The 18362-nt window shown below is 32.5% G+C and overlaps 1 protein-coding gene and 1 pseudogene across 1 annotated transcript; one reads left to right on the forward strand and one right to left on the reverse strand.

Annotated features, from left to right (window-relative positions):
- Window positions 1–9234: 9234 nt before the first annotated feature.
- LOC142606904 (ATP synthase small subunit 6, mitochondrial) lies at window positions 9235–11721 on the forward strand. The gene is made up of 3 exons (XM_075778271.1): window positions 9235–9482; window positions 9591–9633; window positions 11404–11721. The coding sequence occupies exons 1-3, from the start codon at window positions 9362–9364 to the stop codon at window positions 11405–11407; spliced, it is 168 nt and encodes a 55-aa protein (XP_075634386.1). The 5' UTR covers window positions 9235–9361; the 3' UTR covers window positions 11408–11721.
- Window positions 11722–13126: 1405 nt separating this feature from the next.
- LOC142606081 (UDP-glucuronic acid decarboxylase 5-like) lies at window positions 13127–17524 on the reverse strand (annotated as a pseudogene).
- Window positions 17525–18362: the final 838 nt, after the last annotated feature.

Here is an 18362-nt window from a genome sequence, read left to right on the forward strand (position 1 = left end):
TTCAAAGTTCAAATAGGGATCAACACCAAATCCGTTCTAGCTTATTTAAACAGGTTTATCTCCTCCCTTAACTTTAAAAGAAAGCTAATAACTTAGCTTTAAGCTTTAAAGCTAAGACATCCTTCCCTTCCCCTATAAATAGAGAAGACCTCTTCCATTTTTTAGACCTCATTCCCTTTGGAGAGCTAGTGAGAAAGCATAAAAGAAAAACTGTTGTGCAGCCATTGTTCTTATTTTGGTTGTAGTTTAGTACTTCCTTATTTTCTCTCTAGCCCTTTAAGTGATCACTTCTCCCCTTTAATTTATGCTCTATGTTGGTAAGTAGTTAATTATGTTCTTTGAGTTTCTACACATGCTAGAATAAATGCTTCCAAGTCATTATTTGTTTCTGTCATGATATGCTTGGATGAACATACCTATATATCTCATTGATATTCCTTTTACATGCTTAGATGAACACTTCTAGGTTAATTTGCAACTTTCTCTTGAATGCTTAGATGAACATGTCTAGGCAGTTGTTTTATTTTTTTTTTTTTTAAATGCTTAAACGAACATGTCTAAGTACTTTGATTTTCTCTAGATGAACATGTCTGGGGGATTTTTCTTTACTTTTTTATAATTTCTTGGACGATCAAATATGCTTTAATGTTTTGTTTTTCTCTTTGCAATTGTGTGCATGACAAATAGCATGACAATTCTTTGTTTTCCTTCACATGCTTGGATGAAAACTTCTAAGTTATTATTTGCTTTTCATAACATGCTTAGATGAACATGTTTAGTTAGTTGTTTCTTTTTTTTTTGAATGCTTGGATGAACATGTCTAATTAACATTATGGTCTTCGCTTAAATACTTGGATGAACATGTCTGGGTGATTTTCTTTGTTCTTCTCATGATTGCTTGGATGATTGGTAGGCCTAAAAATAACTTTTCTTTTGCAATTATGTTGAAGACAAATAACATGACGATTTTGTTTTCCTTCACATGCTTAGATGAACATGTCTAGGCTAGGAATTCCTTGTTTACATTAATTTCTTGGATGAACATGCCATTACTTTCATACTTTCTTTACATTTACATTGTCATCTAACAAATTTCACTTTTTGTTTTTCTTTACGTAAAATTCCCCAACACATATTTGTTTAGAATTCTTGCAAATTAACATGTTTATATAATATATTTTTTGTATTTGTTTGACATAACATGATATCGGCCACCTTAACGTAGGAGACCGGTTTTACCGGGCGAGATGAGTACTTAATCCCTTTCCATCTCATAAATCAACCTCCGTACCAAGATCAAGGGTTCTAGACTAGGCTCTTGTATATACAATTTTACATTTTTTAGAATGTAATTAGGAAATAAAGCAATGTAATTTACTTTCTTAGATTGTATCTAGGATCAAAAAAGCATTGTAAATTTTGTTACAAAATTGATATAAGTTGTCATATATATTAATACAATAGAAGTATTTTTTATAATTAAGGTTTTCTTATTTTTCCATTTAAATTAAATAAGTGGCGATTCCATGTAAAACCCTCGATCTAGGGGGGAGTATATTTTACAGTGAATTCGACATTTTGAAGATCACAATCCCACCCGTTCGCGTGGGTTAGGCCGAGTTTGAGAAAACATTGGCATGCCGGGGTTGCGGTCGCTCACAACTATGAAAATTTACTTCACAAGGATCAGGACAAAAATAACTTAAACATCACCATACATATATGTTTTTATAAGTACTATACATGCTTGTTAAGATAAGATAATAGTTTTGATGGGAGCTATTTAGATAAAAATGATCATACTTGCTCAAATATTTCGTATTCTGTCCACTAATCTCCCAAGTCATTATACAACCAAATGATCTATATTATGCATTATTTCCAACGAATATTAAATTCAAATATTTTAAGCGTGTCGTAGTCTTATCCTACCTAAATATTATTGGTTTTTAACTCTTTCTTTTATAATTTTATTTTATAAGCCTATAATTATTTGTATTGTTATTATTTAGTATGTGAGAACATCTTGTTTCAAATCTTCTCGAAAAATAAAATCTTTGAAGTAATTAACAATTTTTCTTAGTATGAAATTTATTTCACAAGCAAAACAATAAATACCATAAGAGACAAAGATCTATACGTCTAAATGAGCGGCATGTAAGTTCTACATAGTTTATATTATGGCATAAATTATAAAATCGCATCCAAAAATTGTTTACAAGAACTGCATATTTTCACCTTTTTTTTAAATTCTAAAATGACATATTATGATTGTGGTTATTGAATAATAGAAATTTATCCTTAACATCACTCAATTGTTTTTTTATTTAATAGAAATTGTTTGATTTTTTATTAAAATAATCAAATTTTGAGTACATTGTTTGTCACATTGGCAATAAAATAAGAGACAATTTCTCTGACCAAAATACATTCATAAAAATTGATACAATCAAACTTAACATTTTTTTTTTGGAATTTTAAGTATTTTTAATACACATACGGTAAAAAGAAAAATAGTCTTAAAAAAATTGACAATAATGTATATCCAAAAATGCCGTAATCAAACTTAACATGGTCACTTTAGAAGCCCAAGTTTTCTTCAATAATACAAATTCGTGTAACCGATATTGGACTCGAGGAAGGACAGTGGAATGATCCCAACTGTCGGCCTATTCTTATATTTTCCACAAAGTAGTCTTTTATTAGCCTAAAAGAGAATAGACATCTTTTGTTGCACCGGGCTTTCATTGTGATAACAAAAGCCTGAAACTTTGAGCTCAAGTTTGGCCCATCCACCATAAAATAATCTTCCTTAAATTTTAGTCCTAACAAGTCAAGTCAAGTCAAACTGAATATTATGTATTTAAGATTTATCCATTAACTTTATTATTATAACGGGCCAAGCACAAATTTGTTACAAAACTATAATACATATATAGACTTTGTTCATTTTTTTAATTGCTAAGTTCATGCATGAGCTAATTGATTAACTTAATCTTTGGTCGCACGGAGTTATAATATGAATAATTTTTTTTAATTCTTTCAAAAATATATGCTAAATTTCTAATGTTAATAAGTAAATTATATTATTCAAGTTAAGTAGATAAAAAATCTTGAGGAACCTGAAATTTTTATTGAGCATAAGGGTTGCTAGATCAAAGAAAGAGATATTATTATCACAATGCAAATATGTCCTTGAAATTCTTTAGGACAAATGTTTACTAGGAATAAAGCTATCTAAGTTTCTGATGTAGCATAACTTTTCACTTAACTAACATTGACGGACCAAGAGTTCAAGTTAGGGGGGCCGAGTATAAGCAAAAAAAAAAAAAAAAATTCCAAATTAGCATCCATATAGTATTAACAAACTATCAACCAAGATAAATACATAAAATCATTGTTTTTTTTTAAAAAAAATCATTATTTCTTAATACATTAAAATACAATTTTCTACCAACAAAGACAAAAAAACACAAAATAACGTTGTTTCTTAATACATTACAGTGTAATCATCTAGAAAAGAAAACTCAACGCTCTTTTAAAATTTTGAAATCATCTATGATCGAATTCTAATGGGTAATCTATTAAAGTATGATTTGTCCATAAGAATTGTCCAAGAAAAAACACATCCAAGATAGCCATCAATAGGAAAAGAGAAGAACAACATTCAACACCAAATAAAGAATTTGTCTGAGGAAGACCGGTCATCTACACCACAAGAGGGCATTGACAACCAACAAACACTTAGTAGATTTTGAGGTATTTTCTACAAATCAAGAATAGTTACATCACGATCCACTATTCTGAGACATGGGGGAATTCCTTGAAATTCACTCCACTCTCCCTATTAAGTCCACACATCTCCCTATTAAATCAATAAGGTATGCATCACTATTCATCCACTCATTGTACTTGAGTTCTAGAGAGAAATCTGACTTAACTGTCAGAGGGTCTTTGACTGGTTCACCCTAGTCACCTTTGATAGTTTTTTCCTAGGTCACTGATTCACCGTTGAAGTTTGGAGCGAATGGCCTGCTGATTTCACACATCATCATATTCAAACTGTATGTCAAAGCCATTAATTTATTACACATTACTAACACACACTTTTCCTAAATTTATCATTTTTATTCCTGAATCATTGCCCTCTATCCCTTTGTTTGTCACTTGTTCCCTATTATTGCCCTACTACTAACAAACAACAAACACTATAATATATTTTCAATCTCTAGAAATTCTACTCCATCTCTCTATTATATTATCTATATAATATAACTTACTGAAATACTCACATCTTAGTACTCTCAGAAAAAAAAAATTAAAGAAAAAAAACACCATGATCACAATCACAATCATAGAGACTCCCAAACACAATTGATAGTCTCATATGCAAAAACAATTAACAGTATTTGAGTTACAGACTCCAAAACACAATCACAAATTCACATATTCAAATTCAATTAACAATAATAAAATAAGAAATATATACACCACAATCACAGATTCACAAACATTATAAACATAAGGAGAGGAGTGAGGGAGAAAATTCATATCAATGTTACTATGTTAGGTTTTGAAGTTGAAGTAGAGAAAAAAATGCTTGAAATGGGTAGATCAAGATTATGATATTTAAGTTAATTCGTACTGTGAAAATTTACTTCACAAGTAACAGGACATGAGAAACATAAACATCACCATATACATATGTTTCTGTAAGTCCTATATATATTTGCTTATTAAGGTGAAAATACTAGTTCTAATAAAAGACGTCTTGATAAATGGGAGGAACAAACCCTACCAAAAATTTCATCAGTTGACACAAAAATACGAAATTTGACAAAAATTCAATGTTATACAACTACCCCAACATGAATGCCCGAGGGGATGAAATACATTATTGGAGCATAAATAATTGCATATTATGGTTAACTCCACACAACAACTTTAGAAGTTCCATTCATCATTACTTCTGTGAATATTCTAGGTTACATTGGACCTTTTTTTTTTTTTTTTAAATGTACAAATATGGAGAAAATTTTTTATGTTGATTTTAATGGTTGTAATATTCATGCATGGTATTTTGTGTTGTATTGCTCTTTGTACTTCATTTCAGAAGAAGGATTTTAATTACAAAAATGTACGCTATCTTCATCTGCGATATTTCTCTATAAAACTACTTTACCTGCATGCAAAGAGATTGAAGATTCTGCATCGATTCGGGAAGCGAGGTAAGGTATTTTTTATGTTACTATTATATTTAATTTAATAAAAATAATTTTTTTACTCGTAGGAAGATTTACTTCATATGTAATAGTATAAAAAAAATAAACACCATTAGACATGTTTATATAAGTTTTTAATGTGTTTTTATAATAAATGTTACATTAGTGCCAAGGTGTTTTGGTAGACGTTCAATCATGATCCAATTTGTATTAAATTTGTTGTTGGATATATCATCCAGAATTTTGTATTTAGTTATTTGTTGCTACATTGTATTCGTTTTTATTTTGCAACATGAACACCTTTTGTTTCAAATGTTTAAGAAAAATTATAATATTTAAGTTAATTTGTACTATGAAAATTTACTTCAAAAGTAACAAGCCATGAATAACTTAAACATCACCATACACATACATTTATATAAGTCATATATTGGCTTGTTAAGGTGATAATAGTTTTGATAGGAGAAGTTTAGATAAATGATCATAATTGCTCACATCTTTCATATTCTATCCACAAATGAATCTCCCAAGTCATTATACAAGCAAATAAGTGTCTTCAGTTTTTTTAGAAAGTCTTTTTTTTCCCCTAGAGCTATATCATGCATTATTTCCAATGAGTTTCAAATTCGAATCTCTTAAGCGTGTCTTAGTCATATCCTACCAAAATATTATTGGTTTTGAACTGTTTTTTTTTCATACTTTTATTTTATAAGCTTATAATTATTTATATTGTTATTATTTTGTTTGTGAGTATTTATTATTTCAAATATTCTTGAAAAATAAAATATTTGAAATAATTAACAATTTTTATTAGTATGAAATTTATTTCATAAGCAAAACAACAAATACCATAAGAGACAGATCTATATGCCTAAGGCTTTTGTAAGGACACAATTCGCACCAAAACCCACAGTGAGAAGGGGATGGGCTCGAAAAGTCCAATACAATGAAATTTGTAGAGAGTGAGCTTGAAATCTAGGTTCTAGGGATGTTGTATAACAAAAATGATGGGCTAGATTCCAACGTTATACACAAGGAAAAGTTTATATTGCAGAATTCGTCCTCGAACATAAGCCGATGTTGATTTGTATTATTTCTTTTGATCTCTTCCAAGGATAGATTACAATTATTGACTTTGATGTATCCAATGTTTTTTTTCTTCTTCTCATTTTCCTTCTCTCTAGAAGGTCCCTTCTTCCTTTTATATCATCCTTCTTCTTCTCTTTATCCTCCACGTAAGGGTTCGATTGTTGGTCTAGATACTTGTCCCATCTACCTCCCCTGAAGTCTTTGGAGGCAGGTATAAGGCTAAAATTTGATGCTCAGATATCACTTCCTCATTAATGCGGCAGAGAAGCAGTTGCAGAGCATTCAATGCGGGGGCGGTGGTAACAGCTTTATCTTAAATATTTCACCGCACTTCTTCTTATCTTTTACATTTACCATGCTTACCCTTACCTATAGGGTCTTCTAGAATATTGCCTGTGGATGTTAACCAGCCCTTTTCCTACCTCAGCTTTACATAGCCGAGGACATAATCTTCCTCGGACTATCTTTTTGGATATACTTGTTCAGGTATCATCTCTTTACTTATTAGTATTGTTTTGTGAGTTGACATTCTTACATCCTTGGACCATTCAGTATCCTCGGATTGGGCCTTTAACCCAACAAATACTCTTGGGCCAATCCCACACATATTCCTGGGCCCATTGACCCTAAAGCTTTGTTTGGGAGTTCATAGGGAAATTGAATATAATGATCATAAGGGAATGGAAATGAATGAAATGTATTTAAGTAAGGGAACGTAATGGAAAAGAATAGAATGGAGTGTAATTAAGTAACATTGATTGGATGTTTTAAAAAAAAGGAATGAAAATGAATGGAATGTAAGTAATCTTGTTTGAGAGTAACATGGAGGAAATGGAATGAAATGAAATCATTTTATGACAATATTACTATTAGACCTCATATTTTAAAATAAAGGGTTGAATATATTGGGGTATTTTGGGAGTTTTAATAAAAAAATTATTAAATCTAATTTCATTCCCTCCAGTTCCTCTAATTTCGGGGGGAATGAAAATTTGAGGTTTTAAGAGACTGAGTGTTCTCTCCTACCTATTCCATTCCCTTCCACTTAAACTTCTAAACAAGGGAATGAACTTTCCATTCCCTCCATTAAAACTCCCAAAATAGGGAAGAGAAGAATATTCTAAAATTATTATTTTCATTTATTTCCATTCTATTTTATTCCCTCCTTCCAAACGAGGCCTAAGTACATGGCACGGACGTTGTACGTAGTTTATATTTTGCCATTTTGGCATAAATTTTAAAATCACTTCCAAAATTATTTTACAAGAAGTCCACGTTTTCACAATATATTTTTTACAAATTCTAAAATGACATATTATGATTATAATAATTGGATAATAAAAATTTATGCTTAACATCACTCAATTTGTTTTTTTTTAATAGAAACTAGTGATACGTCCATGCATTGCAAGCTTCTTCTTCTTCTTATTTTTTTTTTAAGGAAACTAATGTACGTGCACTATTAGTTTAATGATCCATTTTCTCCTTTTTGATTTTTTGATTTTTTTTTATATAAAAAATATAGGGTAATGTACTACCAAGGGATTTTTTTGGATGGTTTTTTTGGTTATAAATTATAATTATTTAGCCATTATGCATTTATAAATTATTATTATTACATTTACTAAATATTATTATTACTACATGCTATCAACAGATATGCAATTTATAAATTAAATGGAAAGTAGAAATCAAGTGTTCAATAGTTGAATTTATTAAACTAGATTAAAAAAAATTGAATGGATGTATTGAAGAAATTTATAGATTAAATTGTATTCATAATAATTCATAAAGATAAAAAGTATAATTTGTATTTTAGGTGTTGTTCCTTAGGTTTTTTTTCTTAAAATTTGACATGTGTGTTAAAAACCTAAAAAATATGCAATTCAATGGTTATATTTTTAAAATATCTAGTCATGTTAATTTTTATAGTGGGAGTTGTAACCATTAATTATGTCTATTTTTTCCCCCAAAAAAAAAAGGCTATTTTTAAAGAGATTAATTTTTGTAACGATGTGATGTAAAACTCATCTTTTACCTCTCCAATCCCAATATATTACATCATCTTATTATATATTTAAGAATACGCACAATTACACCCAATCATCTATATTATTTATAATAGAATTCCCCTCTTTGAACTATATTTTTTTATGATTCAAAAATACCCCTAGAACCGGGACAAAATTTAGGGACAATTTGGTAAAAATATATCTCCAACTCTACTTAAAATGCCTACAAAATATGATACTCTTCTACTAATCCATGTTTTCAAAATAAACTTATCCAAGAATAAAAAAAATAAAAAACTACTTAGTCCACTCTGAAAAATAGTTTACTTTTTTGGTTTTTGTTTTGGGTAAGGATTTGCTGCAAACTAATTTACAGCAACTCCTGCAAGATGTATACATGTCAAGTGGCCATTTGGTGAAAAATTCAATTTTGACAAAGAAGTTTTCTTTTAGATATAAGTTTGGATAGGTGTCTATTTGAGACATTGATATGTGTACATTTTTGCAGAAGTAGCTATAACTTAGTTTGCAGCAAGTCTTTTCTCTTTTTTATTTTTTTAAAATTTTTTATCTAAATATTTCAATCTCTCTAAATGATAGCTCTAAGGCTTTTTTTTGGGTGGGGGAGGGGGGAGGGTTATGTTAATTAAAAATTGAAATGGATAAAAAATTATGACACTAGGCCAAAAAAAGAGAAGAAAAAGAGAGCCTCATCACACACGCTATGAGACTATATTGAATTTTAAGTAAAAAATTGATGTGACAATCGCTTAGTAAATGGTATAAAAGGATGAGATTGTTATAATTTAAAATCATTTTTAAATATCTAAAAAAAAAAAAAAGGATGAGATTGTTACAATTCATAAAAATCTTTGGTCTAAAATGACAAAAAAAAAAACTAGAGCTCGAATTTGCCATTACGGAAAAACTGTGGGTTTTTTTCTTGCTTACGATCAAGGACTACAAATAGCTAGTAGCCACCCACTCCAGAGAGAAAGCAAGAGAGAGAAAAAACAAAGCGAAAGAGAAAAGAGAGAAATGCCGAAATTCGATCCATGGCCTATTTTCTTCAAGCGCGAGTGGAATCGCAACTGGCCTTTCCTGGTCGGCTTTGCCATTACCGGAACCATCATCACCAAGATGTCTCTCGGCCTCACCGGTATATATCTTTTTTTTTTTTTTTTTACCATTTCAAAATCCCTAGTTATTATCATTATCATTTTTTTAAGCTCCAGATTTTTAACCGTCCGATTAATTTGACCTGCAGAGGAAGATGCCAAGAAGTCACCCTTCGTTCAGAGGCACAAGAGGTACACTACTCTCCAATCTACGAAACCCTAGATTTCAAATTGACTCCTAAAATTGGAATCTCTCATATTTGAAATCTGCGATTAAATATTAATTGTTTGGTTGCAGATTTAAGTAGCTCAAATCTGCGATATTTACTAGTTCTGCATTGATCTAGACCTAAGATTTATATATAGTGATTGATTGTGGCTTATTGATGAGATGATTGTATGTTAATTAAAGATTTGGACCTTTGGTACATATAAATTCGTAGAACTGTTGGAACTGAATTGGTTAGGATGATGACTTGGTGCCCATTTTGTTCAGTCGCTAAAAACCACACTTTTTAAAAGCCCCTTTTTTTTTTTTTGGGTTCAATAAGCCCATTTTTAATAAGCTACAAAAATAAGCTGTACCAAACGGGCGCAGAGTTGAGTTATGAATTGGTAAATGTGGTGCTTATTGCATTTTGAATGTATCTGATTGTAGTAAGCAGCACAGCACTAGAAGTCTGCATATGGATAACATGTTCTGATAGTGCTTGGGGTAACACAGAGTGAGCGACACACTCATGTGACTGATGGGAGCCATTGGCACTCACTTGGATATATTGTCACTATTAGAGCATCCTTTTCAGCTCCGTTATTTACTTTAAAACAAGAGCTCTAGCTCAAATGACACCTCTTTCTCTTTAAGAGCAAGGTGGAGGGTGATGTTCTGGTTTCTAGACACACTTGGCCTCCCTCCTCCTCGTTAGCAATTCATTCTTGTATATTTGTTTGACTTTAGAAACTCAGTTAGTTGAGGCGACTTTTGTGCATCTTTTTATGAATCTCTCTATCATTTAGCTTGGTTTAGTCCAACAATGGATCAACCGTGTTCAATCATGGAAAACTCCACTCACTCCCCAGCAAAAACGATGAGTTGCAAACCTCATACTAATTGAGTTTTTGGCATGGACACAACATGACATATCTATTTCCACATATTTCTTGCGTCATTTCATTTGTACTATAATTAGACGCATACAGCTCTAATTTAAAGAAAATATTTAGATATGAATTGTGTAGACGACTTCAAATGATTGAATTAAAACTGTTTGCTACTTTTATTTGTATGCATCGTATGAGACTTTTTAGGTCTAGTGGTTTCTGTAAAGTCCCTTTAATTTTATGTTCATGTATTCTTATTTTAGTTTTTCTTCATTGAAATATCCTGGTACTCTTCTTTGTTTGTATATGTGGCATGTCTTTTGATGAAGGACTTGCATATGATCGCATGTTTTGGATTAATATTGAAGTTGGAAATTGATATGGCGATGGCCTATGTTGATTGATTTACTTTAATCTATACCTGTTGTGATAGGTTATTTACTTTAGATGACATATGTTTTGGCTTAAACTTGAAAGTTGGAAATTGATATGGTGATGGTCTGTGTTAATCAATTTACTTCAATCTGTAGCTTTTGTGATAGATTACTCACTTTAGATGACGTACCACTGCCATGGTTAACTCAACTATTATCTGAAATTAGGAGTGATAAATAGTGTGAAGTATCAAATGGCATAAAGCTTCCCTTGGGATGTGGTAGCAAATATAGTTTGGGTTAGATATGATCACCTATTATTTTCCATGGAAAGTTCTGTCAATAACATGATTTGATCTGGTGATATTGGTCAGATATGATTAATATATGTTTGCATGGGACAATTTTTGTTTTCTTGTTGTTTTTACAATCTTATGAATAATGGCATTGGTGAGTCTCATTACTTATATTCATCCTGATTTTGTAGGTGACTTCTGAATGACAGCATAGATGCTAGCTTTGCACCCCTACTTTGAGAAGGGAGTTTTTCCTGCTTTTGCTTCAATGATTGTGTAATAACAGAAGTGAGATGTTCGGGATACTCTATTTTTTTTATTACCAGCAAATGTTTCAACATGAATAATATTGAAGACTTTTATTGATTGGGCAAGGGCCTTTTGCACTTGAATTGATCAAATTTAAGAATGGCTTGATGCTTGTTTTATTGTGATAGCAATTTCATATGGATTTTCCCCCTAGCCTTTTTGCTAGGGTCAAGTGCAATATCTATTCTCCTTTGGAAAAATTATATTTTGTGTTAATTTGTCTGGTTTGAGTTTGAGAAGTGAGAGCCATACAATTGACATCCTATATATCTTCATATGGGGACTATAAATTTTTTTCGATGGAATGGTTCTTTTGAGCATTATTCTTCCATTCTTGTTATGCAGTGTGGAACTAACAGAAGTTGGGAAGGGTATCTAACTCTAGTGCCCTAATATTGTTAATAGGATTCTTACGGTATATAACTAGTTGGCCTTCACCACCTTGCTTCGGACTAATATTTCCAATATCCATTTGGCTCTAAAAAGATGGTCTACATTAAGAGAACAAGATATTTCCACCCGATTTTTGTGAAATAGACGAGCTTAATTTAGCAAATCAATTGGGGGAGGTAACATCTCACCAAATTTGCAAGAATTGTTTTTTCATTAAATGTGGTATTCAAAATTTTTCCAAGAGATTTGTAGGAGACAACCCCGGATTTTCTGTAGTAAAATAAATGCTGTCTGGTTCTGGGGAGGTTAGTAGTCGGAGAGGTGGAAGAACTTGTAGCTTTTTTGTTATAATTTGCTGAAACAACAATTGTGAGTGGTAGAAAAAAATGTGTTTGGTAGGTTTATGTGAAAGCTACTGTCTATCACGTCTAAATTGTTTTGTCAATAGGTTGTGAGACAAATTGTGTCCGTAGCAAAGTTGATGTTCCTGGCATCCGAAGCAAAGATTTTCGTTCTTTTTCTTGCCAACATATCTTTGCGTGGAATTGGAAGAAATCAAGTGTTGACTTTATTAATTTGACACGTAACAATTTTACTAGGCAAGTTGCAACTTTATGGTGAATTTGACACGGTGGTGGCAATAATCTATCTAAATATGGCACCTTTGATGGAACTTAAGAACATCTTCTAAGCCAAAGCACGAAGCTCTTCGAGGCAATTTCTTTGAATTGATAGTTTCATTCATTAAATGCCGGTTAGAGGCTTCTTTACTTCTGGTTACATCGCAAAAGAGACAAGTCGTACCAAAGGATGATCTTAACTTAATTCCAAACTCTTAATGCACTTTCCTCTTTTTTAAGGGTCAATCTTATTTCTTTGACAGCATTCTTGTGGGTTGTGGCAACAGCATTCTTATACCAGCATCATAGGAAGAATCTTGACAGAGATATGTCAAAGAGCTACTTTGGTTGGCAACTGAAGTAAAAGAGTTTCTAGTATGGGGTGAATGTCCAAATTTCTCATTTTTAATTTCTTATCCGCTGAACCAAATGGTGTGTACAAGAAATTAAAATAAATAGTAATCACTAATCAGAGACCAAGGCAACCAAGAATAAGTAAAGGTAAACATAACTAGTATCGCCGAATCCAACAGCAATACGCCTTTATTATTCAATGTAGCAGCAAAATTGGGATCACAAGAAGCAAATGGTATTGACTCAACCAAAGAACAATATTATGTCATCTACAAAAGATTGGCAAATGCCAAGTTTAAAGAGCTTCCACATGTCTCGGTATAATTAAGAAAAGGAGAAAAATAGCAAAAAATGAAAAGACAACACTCGCGAGTCGCGATGACTTATTTTCTACTATAACACAATGGAATGGCAAAGAGGCAGAGGGAAGTACAAAAGGCCGACAGAAAAAACTGATTATGTGTATGCACTACCCCGTTTGATGCCAAACCCGCGGCCAAAAGTTCTCCCTGCATCTATATTTCAGGCAACAGATTCAGTTCTTTTTGGCCACACCAAGCCTCTGTCAGAAAACTTCCTCCATGAGGGGAAGGCCATCCCTCAACTTGACTTTTGGCTCCCATCCCAGCAATTCTTTGGCCTTCGTGATGTCAGGTTTCCTTTGTCGTGGATCATCGGGAGTGTTCTCCACCTTCTTTATCTCCACCTCAGGATTAATGAGCTGCAAAGCAAACAGATCAAGCATTGATAATAAATATTTCTAAAAATAGCTCAGTAAATGAATGGTCGAGCAAGTGGCAGATAACATCACCATATCTTATTTACACTATCCCTTCATTCTGAATGGCAATATTTGGTCAAGATGTATATTGATTCAAAATTGAATAAATTTTATGCTAGAAAAGTACTTCCATTGGACTGCTGGTTCAGAATAATCTATAAAAGATAGATTTGAACCACAACTATGGTACTCATTTTGGTCCATTTACTGCAAGCACAAAGTCCAGATTTGGACTTAGAGATGGCTGTGGCACTCTTTTATAGTCTCATAATCAGAAGAACATCTCCAAGATTCCAAGAATTCAAATTTACCAGGAGCAGCAATCAAATTACTTCACAGAAAGGTTAAAGGCTATGACGTCAACTGAATTTAACTAGAGATTCAATTAATTGACATAAGATTAAATAGAATCAATGTGTAAAGCTAACAAAATTGACTAAAACCTATCTAAAGAGATTTAAACAATTTTCAAACTATTTTTCACAACTTATATAAGAAAAATAGAAGACAATAAAATATAAACAAACAAACAAACCAGTATCAAAATTGTAATTAATCCACCTTATTATATGCGATTGACTGTAAGTAACAATATTTTCAAAGGAGAGGACTGGCTGACATTTTCCCCAAACCCAACAGAACCTCCTAATATTGACACCCCAAGCACATCATCCTTTGGCCGGGGAGGGGCCTCAGGCCTCAAGGCACCCCAAATAAAAAAGTGACAAACACCAATCTAAAAGGAGCCAAAACCACGACACCATTTCAACTGAGTCTGACAGTTCAATTCGCAAATAATTTTGCAAGTCAGATGGTTTGACTGCCAGTCCCGTGGTTCGGCTAGACTTTTATTCTGCCTGTTTTTGAAGCCTCAAGAAATGAATGAATTTCTGGTTTGACAAACCAGTTGATTCAGGCAGTAAGGGCTGATTTTCAAAACTTTGGTTCATACTTTGTTAAATATCACAGTTGTATACGGTAAAAAACAAGGGCAAAGAGAAACTGACCCCCTTCACTGTCTCTGCAAGTTCAAGCATTGTAAATTCACCTGAAATTGTACAAGAACAATCTAGGTTAGGAAATGCATGAAAAACCAACTACAATGGAACTAATGCATCTACAAATGATCACACTTTCTAAAATGACCTGGGTTTCCAATATTGATTGGCCCAGTGTTCTCTCCTTCCATCAGACGAATGAGGCCATCGACCTAAAGCATTTTAACAAATAATTATAGTATGATAACTAGATACACATTCATACATGGCAGCAAGGAACAAAGAAAATTAGAAATGTTGCATACCATGTCAGAAACATAACAGAAACTGCGAGTTTGTGTTCCAGGAAGTTGGATTGTCAAGGTTTCACCACTGCATGTGAAACAGGGAGAAAACATTAGCAGTTATGACACCAGCAGCTGAGTCAAGAGGCAAAGGCTTTAACTATTTCACCGAGGGAAGATATTATGGACCAATTCTTATAATACAATATAAATTTTGTTTTGTTTTTAAAATTTATGATTTATTTCCTATTGGTAAGTTATACACGCATCAGTGGGTTCTGAACCACAACCTCACCCTCCACTTCTTATGGGAGAAGGAAGTGTCATTTGAGCTAGATCATTGGCTTAGAATACAATGTAACTACTAAACAGCTTTTGGACTTCCATATTTACTGACATGCATGCACATCAAACACATTAATTTGGGCTTCTATAAGGCCTCAATATGAGAGAACTGTATCATTGCTGCATTACACTAATGTCACTATCATGGTCAGATAGAAAGGCAGCAAAGAAATGAAACAAAGGGCTTACCAAAGTGCTTGAGCTATGAAATTGCTGACGACACGCCCATCTTCAATATTCATGCGTGGCCTATATGTGTTAAGATTCTAGCAAAGCGAATTTCTGTTGGAAAAGATAAAGGGAGTTAATTATTATTATTATTATTATTATTATTATTTTAAAAAAAAGGAAAACTCAGCATCAACATTACCAAGGACAATCAAGAAAAGAATTTGTTTGGAATAAGGAAAGCTAGACATTTACCTATCCCATGCTGCCTATGATAATCAAACATCAAAGTCTCAGCCATACGTTTTCCTTCATCATAGCAGCTCCGAACTCCTATTATTCAATAACAATGTATTTTGAGCTGATTGTATATTCTTGTTAATTTGTTTTGTTTTCTAAATCCTCAAGTATTTGTATACAGAAAAAAGACTAAAAAATATAAAGAAAAAGAAAAAAGAAAAGAAAAGTAATGAGTAACGTATTCTGCCTTGATACATACAGAACAGTTTAATAGAAGACCACCGAAGAATAACAATGAAATCCTTTATTGATGCAGACATCTAGTCCAATCATGATATGTTTAAGATGGCAAAGAAATCTGCTAAATAGCTAGTACAATACTGCTAGTTTTTTCCACATTATGGCACTTATTAGATATTTGCTGAAACAATAGCAATGGGCAGCCGACAGATCACTTTGTGCAGTTCACAAGTATATTGTCTTTCATTTCTGTGCTATTCTGGATGTGACAGTGATCAAGGAAAGAAGTTCGGTCTGTTCACTATCTGCCTGATGGGTTAGAGTTACACAATTAATGGTGAGATAAGGAGTTTCTGAATAATGAAAAGGCCCAAACGGATAGTCCATTAAGTGGGTTAATGACTCATTATTTTCCACCCTTCACCTCCCCCTTGCGCACGTATCTGACCCAATATTTGAGACAATTCATGTTAGCCCATTAATCACCACAATTAAAAAGAACAAAATAGTCTCTCTCATTTTCAACGTGGGATTAAACATTTTCACTAACTTCTCATCTTCTACATTCACTCTTATATCTTTACATTTATGTTATAACATTTATTCATTCTAATTATTTAATATTAAAATGCTCCAACAAGCTATTTTAAAGAAAATTTAGACAATAAGGAAAATCTTTCTATTTTCTTCAATGAAGATACATCTCTAGTTACAATTTGTAATAAGATAAATAATAACCACCTTATAGATTATACAAAGGATCACAGGATTAATTGGCGAGGAAAACCTACCAATTGGGTTCACATTTCCCCGGTAGCTCTCTGGCTGGGGATGCCCAAGAGGATCTCCATATACCTCTGAAGTTGATGTAAGCAAAATCCTGTTCAACGATATAATGAATATAACTAGTTGATGATGCCAATCGAAGTAATAAGTAGACTGTCAAATCCCAAACCTGGCTCCAACTCGCTTGGCAAGTCCCAGCATGTTCAGTGTACCAATCACATTTGTTTTTGTTGTCCGTTAAAGTATAAAAACTACTATTTAGGAAAAGTCAGTGGTTCTTCACAAGTTTAGAACAAATTTTGGTTGAAGATTTTATATTAAAAAATAAAAATCAAACCTTTAAGATGATAAAGCAATAAGGGACATTTAGCTCAAGAAAAAATTATGCTCCAACTGCCTCTGTTTTCATGTACCATGGCTATCAGAATTTTCCTACTTACATCAATGTGGCCAAAATAATTGTCTTACAAAAACGCCAACTAAAATTTGTACTTCTACTACAACCAATATTATAAGACATGGGCATTAATCAACATAGATCCCATAATATAACAAGGTAAATGATGTAAAGCTTGAATGTCAGTATCCAAGGATTGTTGATGATGTTTCAAATCACCGTATCTATTCATAGTAAAGTAAATGGTCATTTGGATGTAAATCCAATTGCTTTTATTGTAATCAATTTATTGGTAAGTTACACACACAATAGGCATTGAACACGTCCTCAACCTCCACCTTGCTCTCGTACAAGGGGAGGAGGTGCTTTGAGCTGGAGGCCTGGAGCTCACTGGCATTTTCAAATGAAAAAGTAATAGCTTCAAAAGATAGGACATTGCAGGAGGAGATAAACAATGCAGCAAGGAATTGTTGTTGACCGCATCAAATGTTCAACAAAAAGGACATACAGGACTTCCTTGACAAGAAAAAGACAAGAAGCATACACTTGTTAAATTACTAATGATACACACAAATATATGTCTAAAAAAACAATTAAACATATATAATACACACCTTCACAGGATTGTATTTGTAGAAAATTAGGGAAGCAGGGCAAGCAAGATGAAAATTTTGATCAACCTCGACCAACAACTGCTCAGTGACATCTATATAAGAAAAATCAAAAGCAAAAGTGTAATTTTTATTCATCCAAATTAATCCCACGAAGGGAAAGAAACAGGACAATAGTCTGTTGCAAAACTAACAAAGCACATAAGTTCAGAATGAAATACAATGATTATGGTGATTAGCACTCATCCTATAACGGGATTTGCATTTTCTCCCTGTGAATCAACTGAATTAACAGTAAAATACCCCTACATGACTGGAAATAACAGGATAAAAAGTTGAAGAAATGCTACACATATTAGCCAACTTATTCGTAGGACAGCAATGGTTCATTATGGCACAGCCTGATATTTTAGTCAAAGAGAGGACAATATACAAACTAGATCTGAGATGTCAAATACAGATTACAGTGACACCTCAAAAGAAATGAGTTTATGCTAGCAAGATTGTATTTTAGGAGTAACTGAAAGTGTATAACCATTAAAAAACAAGAACTGAACCCATATTGCTGCTATGGATCTAAGTATCAAGAGAAGGAATAATCTAGTATCTTAGAATTTCCATTGG

Source organism: Castanea sativa, chromosome 8 (genome assembly GCF_040712315.1).
Source record: "Castanea sativa cultivar Marrone di Chiusa Pesio chromosome 8, ASM4071231v1".
In the NCBI taxonomy this organism is placed as follows: Eukaryota; Viridiplantae; Streptophyta; class Magnoliopsida; order Fagales; family Fagaceae; genus Castanea; species Castanea sativa.